Here is a 13171-nt window from a genome sequence, read left to right as displayed (position 1 = left end):
ACACACACACACACACACACACACACACACACACACACACACACACACACACCGCGGCCTTAACGTGGTGTGTCTAGGCCGTAGCAATACACTCACACGACAACCTTCGGCTCCGTCAACTCTTTATACACAAGTCTCACCAACAACAGTTTGTCTCACCACGTACTTGCTGTGTCTCAAACAGTTGGATGGAACTTTTATACAGATAATATTCTAGCAGTGATAATAATACTAATAGAAAATGTTTTTTTTAAATTGCTATTTTCATTCTCTCTCTGACCCTGTGCCCGATATCGACAGGCTCGGGGACATGACGGAGGCGCCGCCCATCGGTGAAGAGGTGGTCTTCCCCCCGGGCCTCGACCCCACCATCTGGAATGTTACCAATGTGTGGCCCGAGATGGGTGAGTTGGGCTGAAGCGTTGTGGCACATCCCCAGTGTCTCGTGCAGTGTGTACATGTCGTGAGTCAAAGTATCTGTGTCGTGAGTCAAAGTATCCGTGTCGTGAGTCAAAGTATCTGTGTCGTGAGTCAAAGTATCCGTGTCGTGAGTCGTACAAAGTATATACACACGTCGTCAATCATACAGTTTAGGTACCGTGTGTCATACAGTGTGAGTACATATTGTGTCCAACCACTGCCATATTGCTTCCTACACCAGACATGACCTCTATATTATATGGCATAACCTCCATATTATATGGCATGATTTGAAAGGCATATATGACATGACCTGTATATTATATGATGTGATCTGCATGTCATAAAATAACCTGCACGTCATATGCTAGGCCTACACGTATTCCAGACCATCAAACAAACACTCCAACAAAGTCTTGAGCTTTGCCTTTCCCCTGATGAATCTAACTATTTAAGATCGTCTTAAGACAGCTTTTGTCCTTAATTCCCAGTGAGGTAACTATTGCTTCTAATCGTGCGACGTGTCCTCGTGTCTTGAACACGTCACTGAGATTGTCATTGTTGTTATGGAACCTTCAGTCCCTCCTCACTCCCACTTCTAAACTATGGTGTGGGTTCTCAGCTCCATAGCAAATCATCACTGCAATTGGGTCGTCAGGCCCTGGTGGGTGTCTGGAGGGTTCCAAGCTCACAACGTCTCGTCATGTAATAAGATTAAACCTGTCCTTCGCAGCATCTAAGTACAGCTATTATAAAGAAGTACGACAAACTGTATTACATTGCAGGTGATGAGTCACAATAACGTGGCTAAAGTATGTTGACCAGACCACACACTAGAAAGTGAAGGGACGACGACGTTTCGGTCCGTTCCATACCATTCTCAAGTCGATTGTGCGACGAAACGTCGTCGTTCCTTCACTTTCTAGTGTGTGGTTTGGTCAACATACGTGTTATAAATTCTGCCAGCATTCATTGCCTCCTAACAAAAGTTCCAATTCATTTCTTCTGCTAAGTCCAACTTCTTTGGCAAATTTTCTCCTTCTTGATCCAATTTAAATGATTTAATACTTCTTATTGCTCTGCTTCTCCACTTGCCAATCAGTGGGGTATCATGCAGTAAATGGCAAGCAAGCACCTGACCCAAACTGTCTGTCACCTGGTGAACTAGTGGAGAATTCCTCGTAGCACAGTGGTTAGCGCAGTCGGATTACAAAAGGAAGATCCCGGGTTTGATTCCCACAAGGAGGACAGAGACGTCTTGTCACTTTCTTTTGTCTACTTATTCCTCTGTTCACCTAGCAATAAACAGGTACTCTGGAGTTGTGAGTTGCGACCTGGTAATGGCCAGAGAAACCGCGATAATGCTGTTTGATGTTCCTTATCGCGGAAACGGCGATAAGCCTGTCCCCAAGTATAGTAAACCCATTTTTAAAAGCCTATTTATTAAGTATCCGTCCTATATGACCTGCTCCTCCTCTCGTAAACATGTTCTTGTAAACCGGTCTTCACACAGGCGACTGGTTTAATCATTTTTGTTGTTTTATTTGCACCAATTATGTTATTTCCAAAATTTTGACATTTATCCTTAATGAAAAGCTATTTGTCTGCCATGTTCACCTGGTCTCGTGCTTGGGCCTACACCTAGACTATAGTCCCATGTGGTACCCATACTATAGCCCCCCATGTTGTTTACTGTACTATAGTCCCGTGTTGTCCCTCGTACTATAGCCCCATGTTGTCCACTATACTATAGTCCCGTGTTGTCCCTCGTACTATAGCCCCATGTTGTCCACTATACTATAGTCCCGTGTTGTCCCTCGTACTATAGCCCCATGTTGTCCCCAGTACTATAGCCCCTATGTTGTCCCCCGTACTATAGCCCCCATGTTGTCCCCCGTATTATAATCCCATGTTATCCCCCGTACTATAATCCCATGTTGTTCCCCGTACTATAGTCCCATGTTGTCCCCCGTACCATAACATCACTGCTGGCTATGTTGAGTCTGTTGTAAGACTGTTTTGAGTGTTTTTATTTGGCTGATGATTACTTGAGTGTTCTTAGTTAACATATGACTTGTAGAATCACTGATAAATGTCAAAAACCAAAGAAGCTCCAGATGATTTGTGCTCACTTTAATGATCAGGAAAAATGCACTAAAATGCTAAATGAGACTTAATATAGAATTTATTAATAAAAAATCTAGTGTACCCTATTTTATAATGCCCTATTGGCAGATGGTGTGAAATACTATCAATAAAATTTGGGAAGTATCTATCTTAATCAGTTACTTACTGTACTATAGTTACTTACTGTACTATAGTCACTTACTGTACTATAGTTACTTACTGTACTTACTGTACGACAACCTTGTCAACCGGTGGATGGCACAACTGGTTTTTTCCCTGGAGCGACAGCACTCATGGTTTCCTCACTCCTTCCCCACCTCACACGAAATTTCCTAAGTTCTTCATACACAACTTGCTATGAAACACCTGTCCTATGGGCCCCTAACCACGCCTCCCCCTCCCTGGACATCTGTGGGGAAATCTACCGGTGTTTAATTATATTATTAATTGTAATTAATAATTTTAATTATAATTATTTATCATTAGTGATTTGATATGGGAATTTTCCACAACATCCAAGGGCCAGTAGCAAAGCCTAGGCCTATTGCTAGGCATGACCAATGACAGAGGGTCAGCCATATTCTCAGGAGAAAGCATAGTGCCTGCTTTATGCTTTATTTATCACTGACAACCAAAGATTTTAACCAAGCAACTAACGGGGAAACTTCCAAGGAGGTACCTCTCGGCAAGGCTAATTAAAAGGATAGAAGGCCAAAAGGAGGACAGGAGGCCAATGTGTACCCACGCCAGATGGTTAGGGAACTCAAATAACCTGACAGACTGTTTGAGTTGACCCTTGTCAACCAATATATGACTACATCCTGCCCGTTGTCAAACCAGAAATCTGGAAAACGGGGAGAGAAGGAAGAGAAGGGAGAATAAAGTAGATGGAGAATAATAAGAGAGAAAATCGTTGGCTGTTACACTGTACCTACCACATCCCCCTCGTTGTTAGGCTCTACCGTTGTTAGTCTGTTAGTAGTCGTAGACCAGATTGGTCATTATAACCTGAAGAATCTCTCTCTACCCATTCAATGTTAGATGAATCATAACAAACATCAAAATGTAATATTTTGCAATCAATCGATTTTCTTTCTGAATATTTATTTTGTATGTTTCTGCCTCAGTCGACTTTAAGTCACAAGTTAACATGTATTAATTCCCGTTTTTCTTCCCTTGCCTGGAATTTGGTATGTAGCAGGCTTGAGCACAAACTTTGCGGCCATTTGGGCTAACTTGGCTGCTGACTTCCCTCCAGCCGGTCCCGACCAGGCCGGCGGTACCTCGCAGGACCCCGGAGACGCCACGGCCGCCACGCACACGCTCCCTCCACTGCCTCGCCACCACGTCATCTGCAACCCTGAGCCAGGTGAGTTACCCACCAGAGGCCAGATTCACGAAGCAGTTACGCGAGTACTCACGGACGTGTACATCTTTCCTCAATCTTTGACGGCTTTGGTTACATTTATTAAACAGTTTACAAGCATGAAAACTTCCCAATCAACTGTTGTTATTGTTATAAACAGCCTCCTGGTGCTTCGGAGCTCATTAACTGTTTAATAATTGTAAACAATGCCGCCAAAGATTGAGAAAAGATGTACAGGTTCGTAGGTGCTTGCGTAACTGTTTCGTGAATCTGGCCCCCCTGGCTCTCAGTGTAGCCTAGTTACTCACTATGCTCTCAGTGTACCTCAGTTACCCACCATACTCTCAGAATATTTCACTTACATCAATTAGTCAAGTGGCGTTAGGTGAGGCAGGTGTGTGTGTGTATGTGTGTTAAGGTGTGTGTGTGTGTGTGTTTTAAGCTCAGTAGAGTAAGATGGTTGCAGGTGAGTAAGAAAGGTAAATTTAACATTTTAGAGAAAGACACATTACCATTGAAATTAGGAGAGATTCATGAGTCAGTTCCGGTAATATTACACCTGGAAGGGGTGTAATATTACTGTCTACGAGGAAAGCTCGTAGACAGAGAAAAGTCAGGCTCGTAAGTGCTTCTGTAACTGCTTCGTGAATCTGGCCCCTGGAGTGTGTGTGGTGCCAACACGTCTTATGATGCTATACCTTCCGGTAGGACCATTCATGCCATGTGAGGACCTGTTTGACTGGTGGACGCTACGGTGCGGAGTGTGGATTGTGTTCCTGCTGGCGCTGCTAGGCAACGGTACTGTGGTGGTGGTGCTGACCTTCGCCAGGGCCAAGATGGACGTTCCACGATTCCTCGTCGCCAATCTTGCTTTTGCTGACTTCTTTATGGGTCTCTACCTTGGTGAGTTAATGTCTTAGTTTAACTGTATCGCTATAATAAATACCAATGCATAAAGTCATGTTTTCTCTGATTATAAGATTTATCCTATTCTGGAAACTGTAACTATATATTTGAGTTATATAAAATATATAAAATGCACATTATTATTTTATCAAGTGATAATTGAGATGTTCAAAACATATAGAAACATGTTATTGCTTATACAAGTAATATGAAAGTTAATATGAATCAGAAGTATCGCCACTACTCAAGCTTTTGAAATAACATTCAGGGTTCCTGGCGGTCGTGGATGCCTCGACCTTGGGAGAGTTCCGCATGTACGCCATCCCCTGGCAGACGTCAGCTGGCTGTCAAGTGGCTGGCTTCTTAGGGGTAATGAGCTGCGAACTCTCCGTCTACACACTCACTGTCATCACAATGGAGCGTAACTACGCTATTACTCACGCCATGCATCTCAACAAGCGTCTCTCTCTGCGACACGCAGCTTATATCATGGTGTTGGGCTGGCTCTTCGCCTGCACCATGGCTCTCCTGCCGCTTATCGGTGTTTCAGATTATCGCAAGTTTGCCGTTTGTCTGCCCATTGAGACCAAAGGCGGTGGTCTGGGTTATGTAGTGTTTCTTATGTTTATAAATGGCGTTGCCTTTCTTATCCTGATGGGTTGTTATCTCAAGATATACTGTGCTATCCGCGGCTCTCAAGCATGGAACAGCAACGACTCGCGAATTGCTAAGAGGATGGCTCTCCTGGTGTTCACTGACTTTATATGCTGGGCCCCAATTGCCTTTTTTTCTCTTACTGCTGCTTTTGGATTACAGCTAATATCACTAAAAGAGGCCAAAGTGTTCACTGTTTTCATACTTCCATTTAATTCCTGTTGTAATCCATTTTTATATGCTCTCCTAACAAAACAATTTAAGAAAGACTGTGTGATGTTATGCAAGACCATTGAAGAGTCTCGTGTAACAAGAGGGATCGGACGTTGTCGTCATTCATCAAATTTTAGTAACCGCCAGACTCCCGCCAACACCAACAGTGCACTGGATAATTCCTCGCGTCAGGATAACCAGTCTTGTCGCTGCCAGAGCAAGACACAGCAACCACAGAAATTCCACCAGCGTTTGCGTATATCAGCGCTAAAATATATTTTCTGTCACAAAGATACTGAAGAGCTCAACTCTGCGAGTGATTTTAGCTATCAACCAACCAAAAGTGCTGTCAAGTCTAAAAGACAAACTTCGGTTTCAAGCGAGACTTACAGTTCTTCGTGGTCGGATACTTGGCGTCGGGGTCAAGCAGCCATGTCCCTACGGATACTTGACCGTCGGCGCCATAACTCCTGGTACTTGACGCGCAAGCCCTCCCAGGAGAGTAACCTATCATCATCTCGTAACGACTCCTCAGCCACCACCGCCTCAACATCTACGTGGCGAATATCTCGGTCTTCTGTGTCGTCTGATATCTCCAGCAGCGGTTCAAGAGGTGTGGGTAAAAATGACGGAGCTCCGACATTGAGGTTAGGATCTCTAAGAGAACGTCGAGGAGATTGTCAGCCACAAGGGTCAGCTCGACAACCTACTAACCATCACCAAGCATTGCTGGTGAGGCAGCAGTCTGGCGCATCCGGCCAACTTTCAGCACCAACTACATCGGCAGTTCGAATTAAACCTCGTTTACAGAGACAGACTGCTATCGAACGTGAAACATACATACCCAATAAGGCAGCAGCAGGCCAGGCAGACGTATCCTGTCCGCTGCACCAGCGCCCTGACAACCTCTCATGTGTTTATGAACAAGAGAGCTACGAAGAGGAGGATCACGAAACCAATAAAGAATTTTTAAATCCTTGCTATCCGATGGCAGGACTTACTGTTACCTTCATTCCACGCAAACTGAGCACCATTTCCTCCCATTCAACCAGTGTAGTGAGAGACCCAGATGGCGACGACACTGTTACGGGGCCCTTTGTGGACGTGCACACGTCCGCTGATCCTTCGCCCACTTCAATTAGTCATTTTCCAGGAAGAGGGAAATGTGTGAGCCTAACCTTACTTCCACAGACTCCTTCACAGACAAGTCCTTCACGCTTTCCCTCTGACGGCCACTTGCCTCGCTCACCGCGATGCACAGAACTACTCTACTTCACTAACGTGACAACTCCTGCCATTGTAATTCCCAACGATGAAGACAAAGCTGAATCCCCTTCCGAAGATTTCGACGCAGCTCGAGTGAACCGCTACGGGAAAGTCATCACGAGTGTACACGACGGGTGCGAGGAGTCCACAGCTCTGATGGGTGAAGAGTGTGATGGGGACGACGAAGTGTTTGAAGTAGTGAGAAGTCACCAAAGACCATTAGAAACACACTTTCCACTTGACGATCCTCCTGGTGAAACACGTCCTCTTATATGATAGTGTGGAAAGTAACGAGGAGTAATTGCCAACTCTTGACCAAAGTGACACAAAATATTGTCTATTAAAAATGTCGAATGTCTGCCACCCCTCTTTTTAAAACTTCTGAAAACATACTTCACTCTTCTTACTATAATCAGCATGCAGTGAAAAACCACGTACCTACAACTTTATAAATATATGTTCCATAATGCCAAGTATCTTTACTGTTATACACACTTTCTCCAAACAGTCTGGGGTCAACCTTCGACTTCCCCTTCCCCCCCTCCCCCTCCCCCCCCAGTTGTAGTTTCCTAGGCATTGTTGCAGAGTTACCAACGATGCACTAGTGCCTGTGTACCTGCTCTGGACAATGAGAACTACAGTGATCTTAGGACACCTGAGTATAGTGTTTCCGGGAGACACACAGACCGACCCTCTGATGAACAAATCCACAAGGGCCGTGACGAGGGTTCGAACCTACCTTCGAACCCTCTGATGTGTTCTGTCGCTGTCTCGTTTGGCATTGGGACCAGACTTTTTTGTCTTTAGATTGTATTATTTATGGTGCTCTCTGATGATCGAAGAATACGGATGTTGTACTTTATTAACTCAGATATTTTGTATAAAGAATTAGGTTCAGGTTAGTGTATGGCAGAAGCTGGTATTTGATGCAGCTGAATAACTGTGACAATAGCTGTGACAACATTGGTGACATTAACCCCTGACAATATTTGTGACATTAAGTGACAATATTTGTGACATTAACAATGACAATATTTGTGACATTAACAATGACAATAACTGCATCAGTAACTGTGACAATACTTGTTACAATATATGTGACGTTAATTGTGACAATAACTGTGATAATATTTGTGACATTAACTGTGACAATAACCGTCTCATTAACTGTGACATTTCCTGTGACTTCAGCTCTGACAATACCTGTCACAATAACTGTGACATTAACTAGTTACTACAGTTGAGTGCCTCTTGTCTAAGATTAATTATCATTAAAGTATAGGAAACTTAACGTGTTTCTAAATGTTTAGCAAAATATATCCAACGAGTGATGGAAAAAAAATTATAAACAACGGGGAATGAAGTCAATAATTTTGTTCTACGACAAACTAATTGGTTGCAAAATTATTGCAATACAGATACCAGCAAACAAGGGTTCGGAACGCGAATTATCAAGATGTGAAAAGTAGCATTTGAAAGATTTTGTTCACTGCTGATGACGCTTAAAATCGGTTTGGAAGCATTGTTAATAAGATTATAGTTTTTTTAAGTTTTCAAAGCAGAGTAAATACCATGTTTTTACCTTAGGATAATGTGAGATCTAAACCCGTATCCTGTTTTATGTATGTAAGTGAGGCTGTCACTCCCTCGGTGGTATGGGCTAGACCATTAACAGATTTGGTTGGTTTACTGTCTGCAATTGATTAATTTATACAACAGATTAGGAAATAATTATTAAGTTGTGTTTACTGAGAAAATAAAAATTAAAAACCGTGTAATAATGACAAGAATGATTGCTCTGAATATGCTCCATTGAATTAGTTATACATAAATGAATACACACACACACACACACACACACACACACACACACACACACACACACACACACACACACACACACACACACACACACACACACACATATACACACACACACACACACCTCTCTCTCTCTCTCTCTCTCTCTCTCTCTCTCTCTCTCTCTCTCTCTCTCTCTCTCTCTCTCTCTCTCTCTCTCTCTCTGTCTCTCTCTCTCTCTCACAGCTATATGCATTAGTCAGAGCATCGGGAGTTCATCTTGAGACACCAACACTCCGTCTCGCCACACCTACACTCCGTCTCGCCACACCTATACTCCGTCTCGCCACACCTACACACTAGAAAGATGTCAAATTAATGTCACTGGACTTGCAATTCTTCATATGTACTTGTTTCCACCCTGACGCAAAGTTAATAAAGTCACGGAATAAAGGCAGGCTATTTATTTTCTAATAGCAGGTATAAGTGCTAGCTGGAAGGCAAGTTGTGTACTGTCTGGCTGATATGCAAGTCTGAGTTTGCACCTGAGTTATGGATAAGGGAGCTACATAGAAGATGGACAAACTGTAAACACTTGAGATGAATGAACATGTGCTTCCAGCCGTTGCTGGAGCGAGCTTTATATATATATATATTATATATATATATATATATATATATATATATATATATATATATATATATATATATATATATATATATATATATATATATATATATACATAATATATGGTAATGCTATTTGTAAACAACCTCCAAGCCAAAGATTTTTTGTCCTTCATGTTTAACCATAATATTTATTTGAATGTAATTTTATGATTTGTGTGTAGGAATAGACTATTTATATACTTAATGGTGCTTTTATTTACTGTTACAGAGAACCATTACAGTCTCCTTCCTCTCGCGTGGATATCGATTTCATTTCATTCAGTATTGTGAATTAATGGAATAATATGATTAATTTTATCAATATTCTTATTATACTTGGAGCATTATGCAACAGCATTATGCATGCGATTTATGCAAGAATATTTTGCAGATGTATACAAAAGATTACATGCTAGATTATATACTAGATTATACAAAAGTGGGTTTTGTTGGAAATTAAGAAAAGTGACCATGAACCTTTTGTGTGTGTTTCACGGTTTGTTTTGTATTTAAAGAGTAACATAAGACGAGTCGTGATGTCTCGTCACAATAAACTTAGACATGAGACTTGAGGCGATTGGTGATCTCTCGTCACTAAACTTAGACAGCGAATTGTTTTATCACGTATGATTTTGCGTGTTAAATGTGTTAGCATGTAGGTGTTGTATGAGTATCTACCTGACATGTCTACATGTACAGGTCATGTTCCTACCATCACTTACCCTTCAACACATTCATACACAAGTGTTGCATTTATACAATACTCGCTGGGACAATATTACACCAACAGGAAGGATGGAATGGTGTGCGGCTCCACACTGTACGGTAGTGTGCCTCTGTACACCAGTTAGCAGGTTGGATTAGGTGATTTGATATACCTATATTTAATATAAATTATATGTAAAATGTTTCCCTTGATTTTTTTATTGGTATCCGTTGTCAATCCACGTAATTGTTTGAAACACACGATGTTATTTTCCACTATTCATGGCGCTTTTTTAAGCATTATGATTATTAATAAGGAAATACATAAAATTAAATGTGCTGTATTCATATATATATATATATATATATATATATATATATATATATATATATATATATATATATATATATATATATATATATATATTTATATATATATATAATATAGAATGTGACCGGAAGAGTGAGATCACTGATTCTAACGCGAATCGTCTCCTATTTTTCGTCACTTGAGAAGGAAATTTAAAAATTACCTCTACAAAGTTCATTTTTACAGTTTTATTTGACCTGACGCTAAGAGGTGAGTTTCTTTAACTCATGTTAACATGTCAAAGGCAGAGTTCAAATAGTTTCAAAGATTGATTAATTAATGAAGATTAAGCCACCCAAGAGATGGTGGCACGGGCATGAGTAGCCCGTAAGGATCACAAAAGTGTTTTCTGCATGACTTATCCCCGCGGATAAGGTGAAGGTGAAGCACCTCACTTATAAGTCCAGTGCATCTTGTCAATCTCCGAGACATCTCCCGTCCACGAGGCTAACCATAGCCCGTGCTTCTTGCCCCGCTCCTGTGCCAGGTAAGTTACGGGCTCACCATAGCCCGTGCTACTTGGAACTTGTTCCAAGTAGCTGAATCTATAACAACAACAACATTGTCAATCTCCTGTTTGCATGATGGCTGGGGCAGTGTGTTGTATGTTCCGTTGTGTTCTAGAGGTTGGCAGTGTAATTTTGATATTAATTGGCCAAAATTCAATAGTCAATTAGCATCAAATTACACTCTGCCAGCTTCCAGAACACGACGGAACATATTGCCCCAGCCAACATGCAAACAGAAGATTCACAAGATTCACTGGACTTAGTGAGGTGCTTCATGATGATTTTTGATGATTGTTGCCGCCGAAGGCGGCTAGTTTATTGTGCACCCGATACTCATCCTGTGAGCGGTAGCGCAAAAGCATTACAGAGGGCACAAAAGGTCTTTATCAGACCTCATCTTAGATTATTTCATAAACAATTTCATCTATCCTTCACTTCACCTTCACCTCATCCTGGTTATCTTGAGATGATTTCGGGGCTTAGCGTCCCCGCGGCCCGGTCCTCGACCAGGACCTTCCTTTTTGTTACACACCCCAGGAAGCAGCCCGTAGCAGCTGTCTAACTCCCAGGTACCTATTTACTGTTAGGTGAATAGGAACATCAGGGTGAAAGAAACTCTGCCCATTGTTCGATCCGGCCCGGAACCTCAGGACTACGAATCTCGAGCACTGTTCATTCAGCTGTCATGTAACATCATAAAGGTGTTTAGTTTAATACTTCACATACAACAGGAGTCATACAGCATATTTGAGGGTGCCAGACAGTCGCCTCTAAGCAATTAAAAAGTCACACCTCTAGAGTGTTAATTGCAACATGTCAGGTCGTGTGAAGTGGCCTTCTGCTAAGTCGATAATTGCAGACGGTTGGCTGTGTGGTTTCCATCAAAGGAGTCGCTTTCTAGGGTTTACCTAACTTGAGAACTTGTAATTGTAACCTAACTTGCAATGTAGGATCGTATGCAAATTTTTCAATAATACCTGATCTTCAATACTTGATCTTGCCTGGTAGGCAGAGCTTAACTCCCGGTTCCCCCCACAAATACCCAGGGATCTGTACATTGATCACAGAGGATTGAAAAGGTCCCTCGATTATTTCAAGCGCGGGTTGGACATGTATATGAGTGGGATTGGGTGGTTATAGATAGGAGCTGCCTCGTATGGGCCAATAGGCCTTCTGCAGTTACCTTTGTTCTTATGTTCTTAGAATTGAATAGGAACGAGAGTTAGATCGCTGTCAAGAGGTTCCCGTCTCCAGACTGGCCTCCTCATACCAGAGGGAAACTCTATCAACCGTAGCCCCCCCCCCTCCCTTTATCGAACTTAGATTCAGAGACCTTGGTGAGTGAATCTATATTTGGGGTGTTTCAACTTATGGTGTTGTGTGATTTTCAGGGGCAGTCAGCCATAGTGTGCTCAATTTCTTGAGTGGTGACTTACCTTGTGTATTAATCTTGACATAGTGAACATAAAGTTTAATTGCTTGAATTATGATACTTATCATACAAAATATATAATTGATTAGCTTATTCTTGTAAATTGTCTTTAAATTCTGTTCCCCTAAAACTTATTTTGAAAGCTAGAGTGGAGAACTCTCTGAGCTTACTGACTTAATGATTCTTGTATGTGTGTACTCAACCCGTCCGCTTAAAAATAACGTCGGTTTTCGCTCGTATGCGCGCTATAGCCTGCAGAGAGAGAGTGTGTGTGTGTGTGTGTGTGTGTGTGTGTGTGTGTGTGTGTGTGTGTGTGTGTGTGTGTGTGCGTGTGTGTGTGTGTGTGTGTGTGTGTGTGTGTGTGTGTGTGTGTGTGTGTGTGTGTGTGTGTGTGTGTGTGTGTGTATTGACAGGTGCGTGATCGGGTAAGACTCGACTATATGCTAAGAATCATTCTTACAAATAAACATCCAAGATACTGTCAATGTACTTCCCATTTACAACCCTAAAAATATGAAATTTACATAAATTACTACGAACTTTCTGGATAATGTTCATGGTAAGTATAACAGCATTCACTTTTTAAGTGTTTCATGGTTTCTCATCAAATACACAGTAGTTGAGTTAGTGAAGATTTTCTTAATTAAACACAAGCTGATACTACAAATATTTAAAAAAATGTCCAGGTACATATTTATATAAAAATTAAATTAATTTGTATAAAAATAAATTAA

At 41.7% G+C, this 13171-nt stretch overlaps 1 protein-coding gene across 3 annotated transcripts in view; it reads left to right on the top strand.

Moving 5' to 3' along the window:
- Nucleotides 1-9626, top strand: part of LOC123755382 (leucine-rich repeat-containing G-protein coupled receptor 5) — a 198545-nt gene extending 188919 nt beyond the window's left edge. For 2 of the 3 annotated variants that reach the window (XM_045737957.2, XM_045737955.2), the window contains 4 exons: nt 301-404; nt 3746-3916; nt 4622-4816; nt 5088-9626. In XM_045737957.2, coding sequence (XP_045593913.2) covers nt 301-404; nt 3746-3916; nt 4622-4816; nt 5088-7228 — 2611 coding nt within the window. In that variant the 3' untranslated portion in view covers nt 7229-9626. The remainder of the gene's footprint in view (nt 1-300; nt 405-3745; nt 3917-4621; nt 4817-5087) is intronic. The other variant, XM_045737956.2, reaches the window with a different exon arrangement.
- The last annotated feature ends 3545 nt before the right edge of the window (nt 9627-13171 follow it).

This window comes from Procambarus clarkii, chromosome 20 (genome assembly GCF_040958095.1).
Source record: "Procambarus clarkii isolate CNS0578487 chromosome 20, FALCON_Pclarkii_2.0, whole genome shotgun sequence".
NCBI classification, from domain to species: Eukaryota; Metazoa; Arthropoda; class Malacostraca; order Decapoda; family Cambaridae; genus Procambarus; species Procambarus clarkii.
The sequence above is the reverse complement of the archived record's forward strand: the minus strand, read 5'-3'. Positions and strand labels throughout refer to the sequence as shown.